This window comes from Neolamprologus brichardi, chromosome 4 (genome assembly GCF_056152115.1).
Source record: "Neolamprologus brichardi isolate AB-2024 chromosome 4, ASM5615211v1, whole genome shotgun sequence".
NCBI classification, from domain to species: Eukaryota; Metazoa; Chordata; class Actinopteri; order Cichliformes; family Cichlidae; genus Neolamprologus; species Neolamprologus brichardi.
The window spans coordinates 8012812-8027721 of NC_142107.1; the positions used below are offsets into that span (position 1 = coordinate 8012812).

At 34.8% G+C, this 14910-nt stretch overlaps 1 protein-coding gene across 1 annotated transcript; it reads left to right on the forward strand.

Moving 5' to 3' along the window:
* The first annotated feature begins 1132 nt into the window (after positions 1-1132).
* On the forward strand, positions 1133-14665 carry LOC102794044 (uncharacterized). The gene is made up of 13 exons (XM_087839735.1): positions 1133-1270; positions 3660-3956; positions 9427-9750; positions 9966-10259; positions 10341-10655; positions 10770-11054; positions 11170-11463; positions 11545-11859; positions 11975-12259; positions 12425-12757; positions 12851-13168; positions 13335-13483; positions 14433-14665. The coding sequence occupies exons 1-13, from the start codon at positions 1189-1191 to the stop codon at positions 14442-14444; spliced, it is 3303 nt and encodes a 1100-aa protein (XP_087695861.1). The 5' UTR covers positions 1133-1188; the 3' UTR covers positions 14445-14665.
* Positions 14666-14910: the final 245 nt, after the last annotated feature.

The window sequence follows — 14910 nt, forward strand, 5'->3', positions numbered from 1 at the left end:
TGTTAAACACTTACTTGACTCTCTTGTCAACTAAAACTAAACTCCCACTCCACTTCAGGTGCGAAACTTCAGGGGGGCAAAAGAGGAAACAGGAAGTGATGAGAGCAAACTGGAGTTGTAGCCGATGCAGATCAGCAGGACCCAGCTGACTCCAGAGGAAAAAAGAAAGGAGTGAGTGGTTTTACTGTGGGCAGCATGGACATCTCATCAACACCTGTCCAGGGCGCCAACAAGTTTCTTCGAACTTCTTCAAGACACATAGTTCTTTATTTTGATGACATCTTGACGCAAACTTATTTGCCATTTCTGCTATGAAACAGTAACTAAAAAAACAATCACCTAACTCAACATTGAAAGCTAAATTCTGTTATTCAAATTTCTTCACTATTGCAGGGGAGAATGTTTACCTACATCAATCATGTTTGAGTTGAACCAAAAACAAGCACTGACTGTTCAGTATTAACGTATATACAAGGCCTTTAGGCCAACAAAGCTCTATCAGTAACATTAACTCCTACTGACTTTGTGCTGGTTGGTTGCTGTAAAAGCAGGAGCTGCCAAAGGGTCTGATAAAGAGGAAGTGTTTACAAACTGTTGGCAGGATACCTAATTTTATATAACCCAGACCACAGGAAATGGATGTCTCAACGGAAACTGCTAATAAAGTGTACACTGGGAATTGTTTTGTCTGTGAAACCTGATTCCTTTGGTTTAAATTAAATAAGTATTTGTATTGGAAACAGACTCTAACAGATCACTGTGACAGCTATGGCTACTTTGACTACTGGGGGAAAGGAACACAAGTCACAGTATCTTCTGGTAAGTGATCATGTCATGTATTTTGAGTTAGTGAAATCCTATATTTAGCTGATTATTATTAGTATTAAATAAAATCTTGGTTATATTTTGCATCTAATGTTATAGTGTAATATCTGTGTAAATGATAGGTAATAGTTTCTCGGTTTAGTGTAATCACCTTTGAAATGACACAAGTAGCTGGCAAAATATTTTTTGCACTAAAGTGCAATTGAAATCTGTCACTGTGATGACTACTTTGACTACTGGGGAAAAGGAACAACTGTGACTGTCACATCAGGTAAAAAATATATGTATTTTTCCGTTCTATGAAAAATTTAATAACACTTTTTAAATCGTTGTATTTAGGGTTTTAAAAGCACATGTTTTTGTATGTTGGATATGTTGAGTTATTACACTGTGAACGCTGCTTTTGATTACTGGGGAAAAGGAACCATGGTCACTGTCACAACAGGTAAAAAAGGCTTTTGTCTTCATATTATAAATGTGGTTCTTTTAGAGGCATTTTTGGGATTTTTTGTTTGGTTGGTTTTTCGACATTAGTGGGACCATGAGAGTCTTTAAGGTGCTTGTTTTTGTATGTTCAATGTGTTAATGTCTTATACTGTGACAATGCTTTTGACTACTGGGGAAAAGGCACAATGGTCACTGTCACAACAGGTAAGATGAGCTTTCTGACTTAATTTTAATACTAAAAATATTAAACTTTCATTGTTAATTTGGCATATTTAGAACTTGGAGGTGGTTGTTTTTGTATGTCGGATATGATGAAATTTTACACTGTGACCACGCTTTTGACTACTGGGGAAAAGGCACAATGGTCACGGTTACATCAGGTAAAATGATTCATTTCTTTCTCTTAATGTTAAGGTTTACATTTAAAGACTGTGTTGTTGTTTTTTCAAAGAAAAAATGTTTTTCAAACTTATTTCTATAGTATTACAAGCCTATAATCTGTACTCTCAGTTTAATCTTTGATGGTATTATTTTTAAGAATTCAGAATCTCAATTTGCAAAAAATGAGATTATTCCAGATTTTTTGGTTATCGTGAAATAAGATGGAAAAACGCAGAAAAATGTGAACAGGTTTTTGTATTGAGTGGTAAATAATTATTTAGATTGTGGCCATTCTTTTGACTACTGAGGAAAAGGTACAATGGTCACTGTCGGTTCAGGTATGAATTTTAACATTATTCTTATAACTAACTTGTTTTTCCTGCTTAATTATATAAAATCTGACAAAGAATTGGCACAAAAGAGAAAGTGCCGTGTGTTTCTTTCTTTTTAATTCAATTAGAAAATAATTATATAAGCAGTTATTTAGTTGAGAGTGATTCAAATTATTTCCAAAGTTAAATGATGTCACTAAGTAATGCCATATCACAGAAGTTAGTTTTTGTGAGAGGTATGAAAAGACTCTGTTAACTGTGTTAACTGGGCTTTTGACTACTGGGGGAAAGGTACAATGGTTACAGTAACATCAGGTAAGGTGATCTAATTCTTCCACTTTAATTTTATGATTTTTAATTTAAATCTTGGTTTGTTTGTTTTTTAAAGAAATGTTGTGGTTGCGAGAAAATTCAGTACCGTCATTTGTGGACTACTAATGGATAAATGTATTATAATTTACAGACTTGGTTTAAATGTTGGTGGTGAAAATCAGGTTTTGTCAGGTTCAGTCTTTTGAATCTCTTTATATTAACTATAAGGAGACAATATCAGATTGTAGACTGTTATTAGATGGAGCGTAAGGTTTTTGTATGCAGTTGTCAGTAAGTTGTTAGACTGTGACTACGCTTTTGACTACTGGGGAAAAGGCACGACAGTCACCGTCACATCAGGTATGAATTGTTATATTTCTTGCTAAAGAGAGAAATTCCTGATCCCTTGTTACAATGCAATGTAATCATTTTCATTTGTTTACAACTATAATAATAAATTTGGTAAATTAAGTACTTATATCAGCAATTTTCTGTAGTTTGTTACAGAATATGTAAAAAATAATAATTTCAGACCGATTTTAATTAATAAAAATAAAAAAAATTAAGTAAGTAAGAGTATCAAAAATGTTGTGAGAAGTAAGAAAAGTATCCATTAAGTATCTCAAATAGCTTTTTGACTTATAAAATGGCTCTCCAGTTACAACATCATCAGTTAAGATATGTCTCCATTGGATACAAGTTCTAATTTAACTTATGTGTCACTTCAAAATTGAATTGTGTTCATATACATTTGCTATAAAATCGTGTTATTTTCAACATTGGCTTTAACACACAGTGTATTTTGGGGGATTTGATAGGATTTTAAAATCTTCTTAATTAATGTTGAAGTAGACCTTTTGTGTATCATTAGTAGTTTAGCCTTTTTATACTAAGAACTAAGTAGATTCAGTACTGTGCTACGGTGCTTTTGACTATTGGGGAAAGGGGACCACAGTCACTGTTTCATCAGGTAAGTAAACCATTTAATCTCAAACATCAATGCTGAAGTAAAATAAAATTTAATGTGTTCTTAAAAGAGTTTGCTATCAACATTGTGAAAGGATTTTTTTCCAAATTTATGCTATTCTTTTTATTTATTTCTAAGGGTTTTTTGTTTATTTTTCTCCATATTCTGTATTTAAAATTATTTACAAAATTATGTGGTGTAGACTGAAAAAAAGTTTAACTTATTAATAATATAATATAATATAATATAATATAATATAATATAATATAATATAATATAATATAATATAATATAATATAATATAATATAATATAATCAGTTCTAAGCGAAAATGTGTGGTATATTACTGTATTTCTATTCTGGTATCTTAATTACTGTTGTCTCTCCTTTCTTAGCCACTTCAACTGTACCCACTGTGTTTCCTCTGGTACCATGTGGTTCTGAGACTGGAGATATGATCACTCTTGGCTGCCTTGCCACCGGCTTTAACCCTCCTACGCTGACTTTCTCGTGGACCAAAGGCGGCACTCCCTTGACAGACTTCATCCAGTACCCTGCAGTACAGAAAGGCAATGTTTATACTGGAGTCAGTCAAGTCCGAGTGAGGAAACAGGACTGGAATGAACAACAGACTTTAAAATGTGCTGTGAATCACGCTGCTGGGATTGCACAGGCTATTGTTGGTCCACCTGGTAAGACTTATGCTAAGTCATTTAATTTCCTTTTCTCAGATTATTTGAATTCTATATACATCACATGCAAAATGTATTGCTAACGTAGCTTTATTCAGTACACATTAGCAAAATTGATAGTAAAGTATTACTGGGCCACATCTAGTGATTGTTACTTGTGATAGTAATAAGAGTCAGTTCTCTAGTTCCTCTCCAGTTTTTTGAAGAAATTATAATAGAGGCTGACTTTATTGTAAATGCACCCCAAGCTACTTACGTTGACAAATAATCTCAACACAGAGAGAATAACTGTTTGCACTTACAACTAAAACCCAAACTTATTTAAATTTAAAAAAACATAACCAACATACAATCAAATATTTCACTTCATTAAATAACATGAAATATTGTTAAATATTTCAAAATTCATAATTTGTTCATAATCTTTGTGGAACCACACACATATAGTAAGGTGGAATGACAACAGAATATATCCAAGCAGTCTTCCTCATGAGTATTATGCTTTGGTACATTGTCAGTTTTTAATTCTTCACTCATACACTGTAAGTCCTCTGCGCCTGTCTGAAAAACAGTATTGCAGCATGTTGTGCTTCTTTCCGTCTGTCTAAATAATTCTCGTCTTTTCTGATCTCTGCCTGTCTCCGTGCACCTTCACTGTGCATTGATGATTAACATAATTAACATTAATATTAAATCTGTGTTTGCTTGTATATGCAGAAGTGAGCAGTAAAGTTCTGCAGTTCAGTTATTTCCTTTTGTGACTATAGATATCTAATTTTCTTTTGGACACTGCAAAGTAAAAGTGCTAAGTAAAAGTAACTGTGCATGAGGAACCTGTTTATATAGAAAATTGTAGCAAATTATTTATCTCAGCTTCTGCATATATATATATATATATATATATATATATATATATATATATATATATATATATATATATATATATATATATATATTATTCCCTGCTTCTGCATACACATATTTGTGTATATCTTTGTTTTTCAGTGGTGTTTAAGCAGAATCCAACTCTTAAAGTGTTTTCATCCTCTTCTGATGAGGATGGTACCTATACTGCCTCCTGCTTTGCCAAAGAGTTTGCACCAAAGAAACATAACTTAAAATGGCTGAAAAATGGAGCAGACATCACAAGCAAGATAGATCTGATTGAAACAGTTTCTGAATCAAAAAATGCGACTGGAAAAATAGTGTACAATGCAGCAAGTTTTCTCACAGTAAAGTCCACTGACCTGACACAGAAGACTATATTTATGTGTGTCTTTACCGGAGAAGAAGGTGCATCTTTGAATAAAACTCTGGCCTACAAAAACAATAACCCAGGTGAGTAACAGAAAAATAAACAATTATTTTCTCATTATTATTTTGAAGTGATTTTGTTCTATAACTATTCATGGCTTCATCATACAGATTCTAAACCATGTAGTTCGTCAGATGTGATGGCACAAATTTTTGGCCCCACAACCGAGGACATGCTTTTTAAGAAAAAAGGAACTATAACATGTAAAGTCATGGCAGAAAATAAAAAACTCAATATAACTTGGGAAGATGAGAAAGGAACTGACATGGCGACTAAGCCAATGACTCCGGTCAGTGGCAATCAGAACTCATACAAATCTGAACTTGACATCACCTATGATGAATGGACCATGGGGCTAAAACGCGTCTGTGTTGTTCACCACCAAGATTTGATTGAGCCCCTAAGGAGAGAATATAAAAGGGAATACGGTAAGGAAAATACTCAGAAACTGTTCACTGTGAGCATGTGTTTTGTCCTTTTGCCATCTTAGTATCAAATACATCATTGGTGATGCTTCTTATGGTGTGTGTATGTTTTTCTCTGTGTGTCTATGTCTCTGCGTGTGTGTGTGTGTGTTTGGATTTGATTTCCTGTATTATTTTGGTTAATTTATGTGTGGCACAACGTCTCATGTTGTTTCATGCTTACAGGAGGAAACCCTCAGCGTCCGTCAGTGTTTATGCTCGCTCCTTTAGAACAAACTAACAAAGCAGAGGTGACCCTGACTTGCTTTGTGAAAGACTTCTTCCCTAAGGATGTTTTTGTGTCTTGGCTTGTGGATGACGAGGAAGCACACTCAAGTTATGCTTTTAATACCACAGAACCCATTGAAAACAATGGATTCTATTCTGCGTATGGCCAGTTGTTTGTCAGCCTTCACGACTGGCAAAACAATGAGGCTGTCTATAGCTGTGTAGTGTACCACGAATCTGTGGTTAACACAACTAGAGCTATTGTCAGGTCCATTGGGTACAGAACATTTGACAAAAACCGCATTGACCTCAACATGAACATCAACCAAGACTCCAAGTGCTCGGCCTAGTAGATGTTTCTCATGTCTCTGTCTTCTGCTGTTTGTTGTTTAATGTCTGTTGCTTGTGATATGACATTGTGTTTGTGTGTTTTAATGCAGATTCAAAATAAAAAAAAAAAAAAACAGTTTGCAACTCTGTTGATGTTCATTACATGCAGTTCATGTCTTCATTTAAATCATTTTGTGAGCTTTATGTTTGTTGTACAGTCACAGTGCTATCCTAATGCAGACAGTAGCATGTTTGGGTTATTTACACAACAATAATAATATAAAAGTATTTTTAACATCTAATTTCTACTAGAATAATACAACATCACTATATTAGGTATTCAGAGAACAGTCTATGTTTATTTAATATGCAGATAGTTTAGTAACACTGCTTCTGTGACTTGTCTTTGTGTGGCTGTGTTTTGTCTACTGGATCTTGCACCCCTTAAAAACAGATGACTGCTCAATACAACCCTTTAAATCTCCCAGCCAAGGCTTAAATATAGTAATTAAACAATACTGAAGTCTTTCTAAAGCAAGTCAGAAGTCAGGATTGTAGGTCTGAAAGGACATGAAATTCTATTCATCTTTATGGGACACTCACTCGACCTATGTCAGCTTATTTTTTTTTCTTTTCTGTTGTTATAAGTTCCAACTAGGTTGACTGACTATGAATCTGATATAGCATATAGAGTAAAAAAAATGTATTTATCAGGAAATACATAAAATCTATAAGTTCCCATCGTACAATGTGTGTTTCAAAGTGAGATGTCAAATGTCCTATTATTTGACTGAATAAATTTTGTTCATCTAGATCTTCTCATCGCTGACTCTCTGGAGCTTCATCACCCTGGACTATCTGGAGACGATAATGTAGCAAGCGTAGCCATCGTCTTCATCCTTCTCTTCCTCATCACTCTGCTGTTAATCTTTGGAACAACTGTTATCAAGGTAATCAGAAATTAATGTGCTGGCATTGTGTGCAGATTTAACTCAGCAATGAGCAATATGACAGATTACATTCATCAAGCACGTAGCCATGATAGGAAAAAGTAAAACTCATTTAGCATTCTGCATTTTAACCATGAGTCAGAATAACTCAAACTTTTCAAATTATTGTAAAAAAAAACTAAAAAAATGCTGATTACAGAAAAAATTGTATCTATGCACATTAGAAGCACTTATGATTATGTCAGTTTAATAAACCAATGTAAGATTTATTTAATACAATTAAAAAAGGAAGAAAAAGGTTCACGTTATCCCAGTGAGGGATTACCTACTTCACAATTCAGCTGTTGTTGTGAATTTAATTATCTTTATACAGTTGTTGCTAATATCATATAAACAATATATATCAGCTAAAATTCACTTAGAGTGCTGAAATTGTATAAAAACATAATTTAATAGTTGAATGTTCAAGGGCCAACTGATATCATGCTGATATCGCCCTACTCAAAGATCGAGCTGTATGGACAAAGACAAGGGTTTTAAGTCAGAAGCAGCAAGTGTAATTTCTATTACATATATATATGTTGGAAGACCATAAAGACAAAATCGTGTCAGATCAAAATGAAGCTTTTTCAAAATCAGTGTGGCATGTGTGGTTGATTACAATATTTAAGATATGGTGACAAAAGTGATTATCAAACTCATTAAATTGTGTGATATTGTGTGGAATAATCTATGCCAATGTCAAAACATATAAAATATGTTCATATCTCTGATTTAAACCAATTTTATATGTGTAAGTTAAAAGATAATTAAACTACATAATGTTACTATTTGAATTCATTTTTCTTTATATTCCAGTGTAGCATGTATATCCCAGTGCTTTATGTCCAGATGGCAAGTTTCTGAATGCCTTAATCAATTGAATGCATATTATTGAAAGTAAATTCATTTAGAAATTGTCTTAATACTGTGTAACAATCTATTATAAGCAGCTTTGTCTGCAACTGTTAGTTTGACCTCCTAAGTGAATTTCAGCTGATATTAAATTAGTGTTCCTTCTAAGTTTATTCAGGAACTATATTTAACCAACTACAAAATAAACGTTCAGCATTATAAGTTTCCTGTGTATTGATACATTTTTTGATATATGTGTAGCAATGTAACTTCATGCATTAACACTATTTATAATGAAGTAGTGGTGAGCAGTATGAAATAAATCCTTTTGCTCCAAGTTCACTATTTTTTTTTTTGTCTTTTTAACAGGTCAAATAAAACAAATGGACTGTGAAAGGACCGTTGTGTGTGGTGAAAAAAATATTTCTCAAACATTTTTTTTCATATAATCTCATAGTATCATGTAAGTAATCACAACTGCCTTTTTTAAACTGCAAAAGCTTTATCTGTCTTTAAAAATAAATGTTTTAATTAAGATTAAATTTTGTCTTTCTCTTGCTTTATTTTGAAATTGTTTACATTATCTGAAGGTTGATCTGTAAAAGTTTGATGCATTTTAAATATTATTTATATGTATTTAATATTTTGTCCTTTTTTAAACTCTAATATACAGTTCTGTTCATCACATCCACAGCATCTGGAATCAGCGGCCCATGCTATACCAAATATGCAAAGTGGTAGATTTTACAGTCGGTTGCGTTTTACTCTATTATTAGAGGATTTGAGAACTAAAACCTTTGGCAAAGTCATGAGATGTGAAATAAAATACATGTGGTACACATGCAAACTGACATGAGAAATGTAAATGTGCACTTTGTTTCTCTTACTGGCATAACCACACCTCACACCTGGTGTCTGTGATGCTCCGTTGCTCTTTGCATTCTCTCACTTCTGTATTTTGGTACTTTTTTGAGACCTGGGTGTTACTCAATGCTTCCGCTTGCTGCTTGCCCTGATCACTCTGCCCTATCATGCATAACAACTGTGCAACAGACTTCCTGCCCTATCTTCACCTGACACAGCAACAACAAACAATGTAAAATTATAACTCTGCCATCTAGCCTAAAGACAAACACACTACACTTAAAACTGAAATGAAACATTTCCTCATTTACCAAAATCTGAAGGTATGTATAACTGAGATGACATTAACTTTTTTTCTTGCTGCGTTAATACCTAATATTTATAATTATGCATGTAAAGTCAAACTAATATTTGCTCTTTCTCAGTGCCTCGGAAGTTCTCAGCAAACATCACATTGTACTCAGTCTGGGATGGGGAATTTGGAATCTCAACAGTAAGGCTCATCTGCACATTGAGTGGCTTCTTTTCAGACAAACTGACTTTGGGGTGGTTCCTGGATGAAAAAAAACTGGATCGAAGCAATAAGGCAAGCACACAGAAGCTACAAAGTGCAGGAGGAGAGGAGAAAATCTTCAGCCTGAGCAGTGAGCTTAGGCCAGATATGACATTGTGGGAAAAAGGCTCAACTTTTACCTGCAAGACTGAGCCCAATGATGATAAATATAACAGAACAATAAACATTTGTCACAGTAAGTATGTAGAGTTACTGACTCAAAGAACACATTTATCATGCACAAATTCTTAATATGTGAAACAAATTAAGATCAGTCTTTAGTTAAAAGGTTGTTTTATTAGCTTGCCATATTAATAAGCAATTTTTCTTATAATCCACAGAAATTCACCTTTATTGTAACAATGTCAGACTCTAATGTTTGTTTGGTTTTTTTTACTTTCCTATTAACAGCTCTTCCAAGCTCCCCTCCCTTCATTCAAGTGGAGATTCCCAGCTTCAAGACTGTAATTACCTCAAATACTAACATGCAAGCAACGTGTTTGGTCCACACTTATTTTAATGCCATGATCACCTGGCTGATTGATGGCAAAGCCGTGAGTGAAAGAGTGACCCGAGAGAAAAACGCAACTCATATAATCAGCAATCTTTCAGTTTCCTCGACTCAATGGGAGAAAGGGACGAATGTAACATGCAAAGCAGAGCATAAGTGCTTCACATCTGCTGAGAAGACCATAAATATTGCAGGTAAGATGATACGACAATAGGAAAATCAGACATGTTATGACCAAAGAGCAATTAAAATAATGTTTTTGCATGATCATCCAGGTTGTCCAGTTAATACTCCTTCGGTGGAGATCAGGCGATCTCTCACAGATCTGCTGAAGAGAGACGGTGCAGTGTTCGAGTGTGACATCAAACAACTGTCCTCATGTGACCTCTTCATCGCCTTAGAAGTCAATCATGGTCAAATTCTTGAAAAAAAACATTATAATTTTGCTGAAGGCTCAGTAGTCAATCTTTCAATCAGTAGTCAATTCATTGTCCCTCAGGAGTACTGGATGGAAGAACAAACCTTTACCTGCAAAGTGATTCAAGGCTCTTCTAAAACTTTTCACTCAAACTCCATCAGCAATATTTTTGGTGAGGAGATTTCCCTTTTTTTCCCTTTGTAGAAGCTGATTTATCTTTGTTGTTTTATACTTACATGGTTTCTATTAAATAGACTAATAGATGCACTGATGTATGCCCCTTTAGTGAACCCATCCATGGAGCTTCTTCTGGTTCCCAGTAAAGGTTCAGAATCACAGACTCTTTCATGCTCTGGATGGAGCTTCAACCCTGACATTAAATGGTTGTCTGAGTCTCAGCAAAGATCTCCAACAACCACTGATCTCAGCATGAGTGTAGATGGACGTGTTAGAGTAACGAGTCAACTTGTAATTGATCAATCTGAGTGGAAAAAAGGGAATAATTTCACCTGTGAAGTGTCTGACAGGTCTCTGAACAAACATATCACAAAAACAATCAGTCTCTGTTCAGGTACAGTGAAAATTCTCTTATTGTGATAATCATTAAGAATACAAGAAATTCACCTTTATTGTAACAATGTCAGACTCTAATGTTTGTTTGGTTTTTTTTACTTTCCTATTAACAGCTCTTCCAAGCTCCCCTCCCTTCATTCAAGTGGAGATTCCCAGCTTCAAGACTGTAATTACCTCAAATACTAACATGCAAGCAACGTGTTTGGTCCACACTTATTTTGATGCCATGATCACCTGGCTGATTGATGGCAAAGCCGTGAGTGAAAGAGCGACCCAAGAGAAAAACGCAACTCATATAATCAGCAATCTTTCAGTTTCCTCGACTCAATGGGAGAAAGGGACGAATGTAACATGCAAAGCAGAGCATAAGTGCTTCACATCTGCTGAGAAGACCATAAATATTGCAGGTAAGATGATACGACAATAGGAAAATCAGACATGTTATGACCAAAGAGCAATTAAAATAATGTTTTTGCATGATCATCCAGGTTGTCCAGTTAATACTCCTTCGGTGGAGATCAGGCGATCTCTCACAGATCTGCTGAAGAGAGACGGTGCAGTGTTCGAGTGTGACATCAAACAACTGTCCTCATGTGACCTCTTCATCACCTTAGAAGTCAATCATGGTCAAATTCTTGAAAAAAAACATTATAATTTTGCTGAAGGCTCAGTAGTCAATCTTTCAATCAGTAGTCAATTCATTGTCCCTCAGGAGTACTGGATGAAAGACCAAACCTTTACCTGCAAAGTGATTCAAGGCTCTTCTAAAACTTTTCACTCAAACTCCATCAGCAATATTTTTGGTGAGGAGATTTCCCTTTTTTTTCCCTTTGTAGAAGCTGATTTATCTTTGTTGTTTTATACTTACATGGTTTCTATTAAATAGACTAATAGATGCACTGATGTATGCCTCTTTAGTGGACCCATCCATGGAGCTTCTTCTGGTTCCCAGTAACGGTTCAGAATCACAGACTCTTTCATGCTCTGGATGGAGCTTCAACCCTCACATTAAATGGTTGTCTGAGTCTCAGCAAAGATCTCCAACAACCACTGATCTCAGCATGAGTGTAGATGGACGTGTTAGAGTAACGAGTCAACTTGTAATTGATCAATCTGAGTGGAAAAAAGGGAATAATTTCACCTGTGAAGTGTCTGACAGGTCTCTGAACACACGTATCACAAAAACAATCAGTCTCTGTTCAGGTACAGTGAAAATTCTCTTATTGTGATAATCATTAAGAATACAATAAAACTATTTTTAAATTAGAAATTTGGATATAAGACATTTTATAACTGCTCCATGGTTGTTGCATATTATTTTCATTTATTTCTGTATTCATTTTTTAAAATTAATTATATTTTTTATAGAAACTCCATCATCATCACAGCTAGTTGGGGTTTATGTCCAGGGACCACTGCCACAGCTGACTGAGAACAAAGGACATGTGACTATTACCTGTCTTCTGGTCGGCCCTAATCTTAATGATTTCTCCATCACCTGGAGAGTAGGTGGCAGCAAAATTCCTGAGGGTTATGATGTCCTAACTAATCCCCCAGTGAGTCATAACAATAGAACAGAGACTCGGCAGAGCTTCCTTAATGTGTCAGCAGTGGATTGGGATGAAAATACAAACATTTCTTGTGAAGGAAAACATCCATGTTCCGATCAGGGGAATGAAGACCATATAAGCAAAAGCAAAGGTAATATTAGAAATGTAACAAATCTTTCTAAACTTCATGTTCCTCTGGTTGTGACTGTATTTTTATGGTTCTCTTCCTTTTGTGTTTTTCAAGTCTTCCATGAGCCAACAGTGAAGATAATACAACCAACTGCCTCTGACCTTTCTAAGTCTGACATCCTAATGCTTGTTTGCCTAGTGTCTGGATTTTTCCCTGCTAACATCATAGTGCACTGGGAAGAAGATGGCCAGACTCTCGCATCCTCACATTACGTTAACAGTCCTCCATGGAAATACTCAGGGAGCAGCTCTTACTCTATGAGCAGCAGACTAAACATATCCAAAACTGAAGACAAAAGGTCAATGTATTCCTGTGTTGTCACACATGAGTCATCTAAAGTGCCTGTTGAAGACAATATAACTGATGTGTTTGGTGAGCTGCCATTTAGCATTTAATATTTACCTATTATTTCAATTATATTCATTTTAACAAACTGGACATGTAAAGTCCATTATTTTTCCAATCTCTTTTCAGCTTCTTTGTTAGTATAATAATGTCAAGTAAGTGATAAATAACCAAATGTATACATTATTCACAGATACGCTGAAATATTGTAATTTATTTGACAACATTGTGCATCCTGATGTGAATGAAGACACAGCTGAGGAAAGCTGGAATGTGGCTTTCACCCTCATTGGTTTTTTCATCATCGCCACCATATATGGTATCATAGTTACATTATATAAGGTAAGCACTTGTCATTTGATTGTTTAAAAGTAAGATTCACATCTAGCTTTTCATTTGAACCATGAAGATTATTATAATTATTGTTATTATTATCTGTACAAGGGAGACAGGGAGCATAAAAATATGTACATGCACTGTCATTATAGTATGATGCTGTGATGATTGTGACACACCATTCTAATCTGACATTCCAGTCTGTATTATGTCTATGTAGGCTTTCAGTTATCCATGTCATGATAGTCTAAGGAGATTGGAAAGAAAGCAACTTGACTTTTTTTAAGTTATATGAAGAGGTTTCGCCTGTCATCCAAGACGTTTTTTCAGTTCTAAAACCAAACGATGGAGAGTCCCCAGTATTTAAACCTTGGCACAGGTTGTCCTTTACCAGCATTGCAAGAGTTAGCTTTAAATCTCCACCTAAAGGATAAAGATCACTCTTGGCAGTGTTGAGATCACACCGAGTGCCTAAACCCCCACTCACATCTTCCCTCAGGTGACCTCAATAGGTCATATGACTGGGTGAGGTCTCACAGTGGTTTATCAAAAAGCTATGGTGATAATTACTTTTTTCATTCATTGGATCAAATGATGAGGCACATGGCTAATATCGGTCAATGACCCCCTTAAGAGACAACACTCACTAGTGTTTAAATACCTGGAACTCCCCACCATCTAGTTTAAGAACTCAAGAAGTCATTTGAAGGAGAGGTGAAACATCTTCACAAAACCTAAAGGAGTCCAGTTACTTTCTTTCCCAGCTTCTAAGTCTGTATTATGACATTCCATTTGGTGCTTAGTTGAACTTTCAAATATGACAAATGTATAAATTTATATTATAATAATAATAAAATGTTGTTGTTTCTATTACACTTTAATACACTTTTTATTTCAAGACAAAACAATACAAAGTTGTCACTAATTACATTTTCACTCTCATTTTTTCTTTCAGACTAAATCATGATGTTCACAGGACGGTTCATGTATTATGACTGAAATGTCTAAGTTCTGGGGGTTTGAACAGCACCTGTCCTGACTAGTTTGAACATATAATGCTTTGTTTTTCCATTATTATTGATTGCATTGTTTATGCTTTACAATTTTTGGCACTTGTGTTTTAGTTTTGTGCTAGATGTGACATGTATGTAAGACAAGTGAGAAAATGCATTAAAAATCAATAAAGAAAACAAATAACTATCTTCAGTTCTTCTTGAATTAAGAAAAATGCTAAGTTGCCTTACAGAATACAAGTAATGACACATACTAATATAAAACTGTTTATCTTTGGAAAATTGTGTTGTGCACTATCATGTTGTATTACTTGGATTTTCCACAAGAGTGAGACAAAGCTCCATGTGTAGTAGCAGCAATATGGGTGCCACCTCTATGTGAAAACCTACGCTGATCATAATTTAAAGATGCTGACAGAT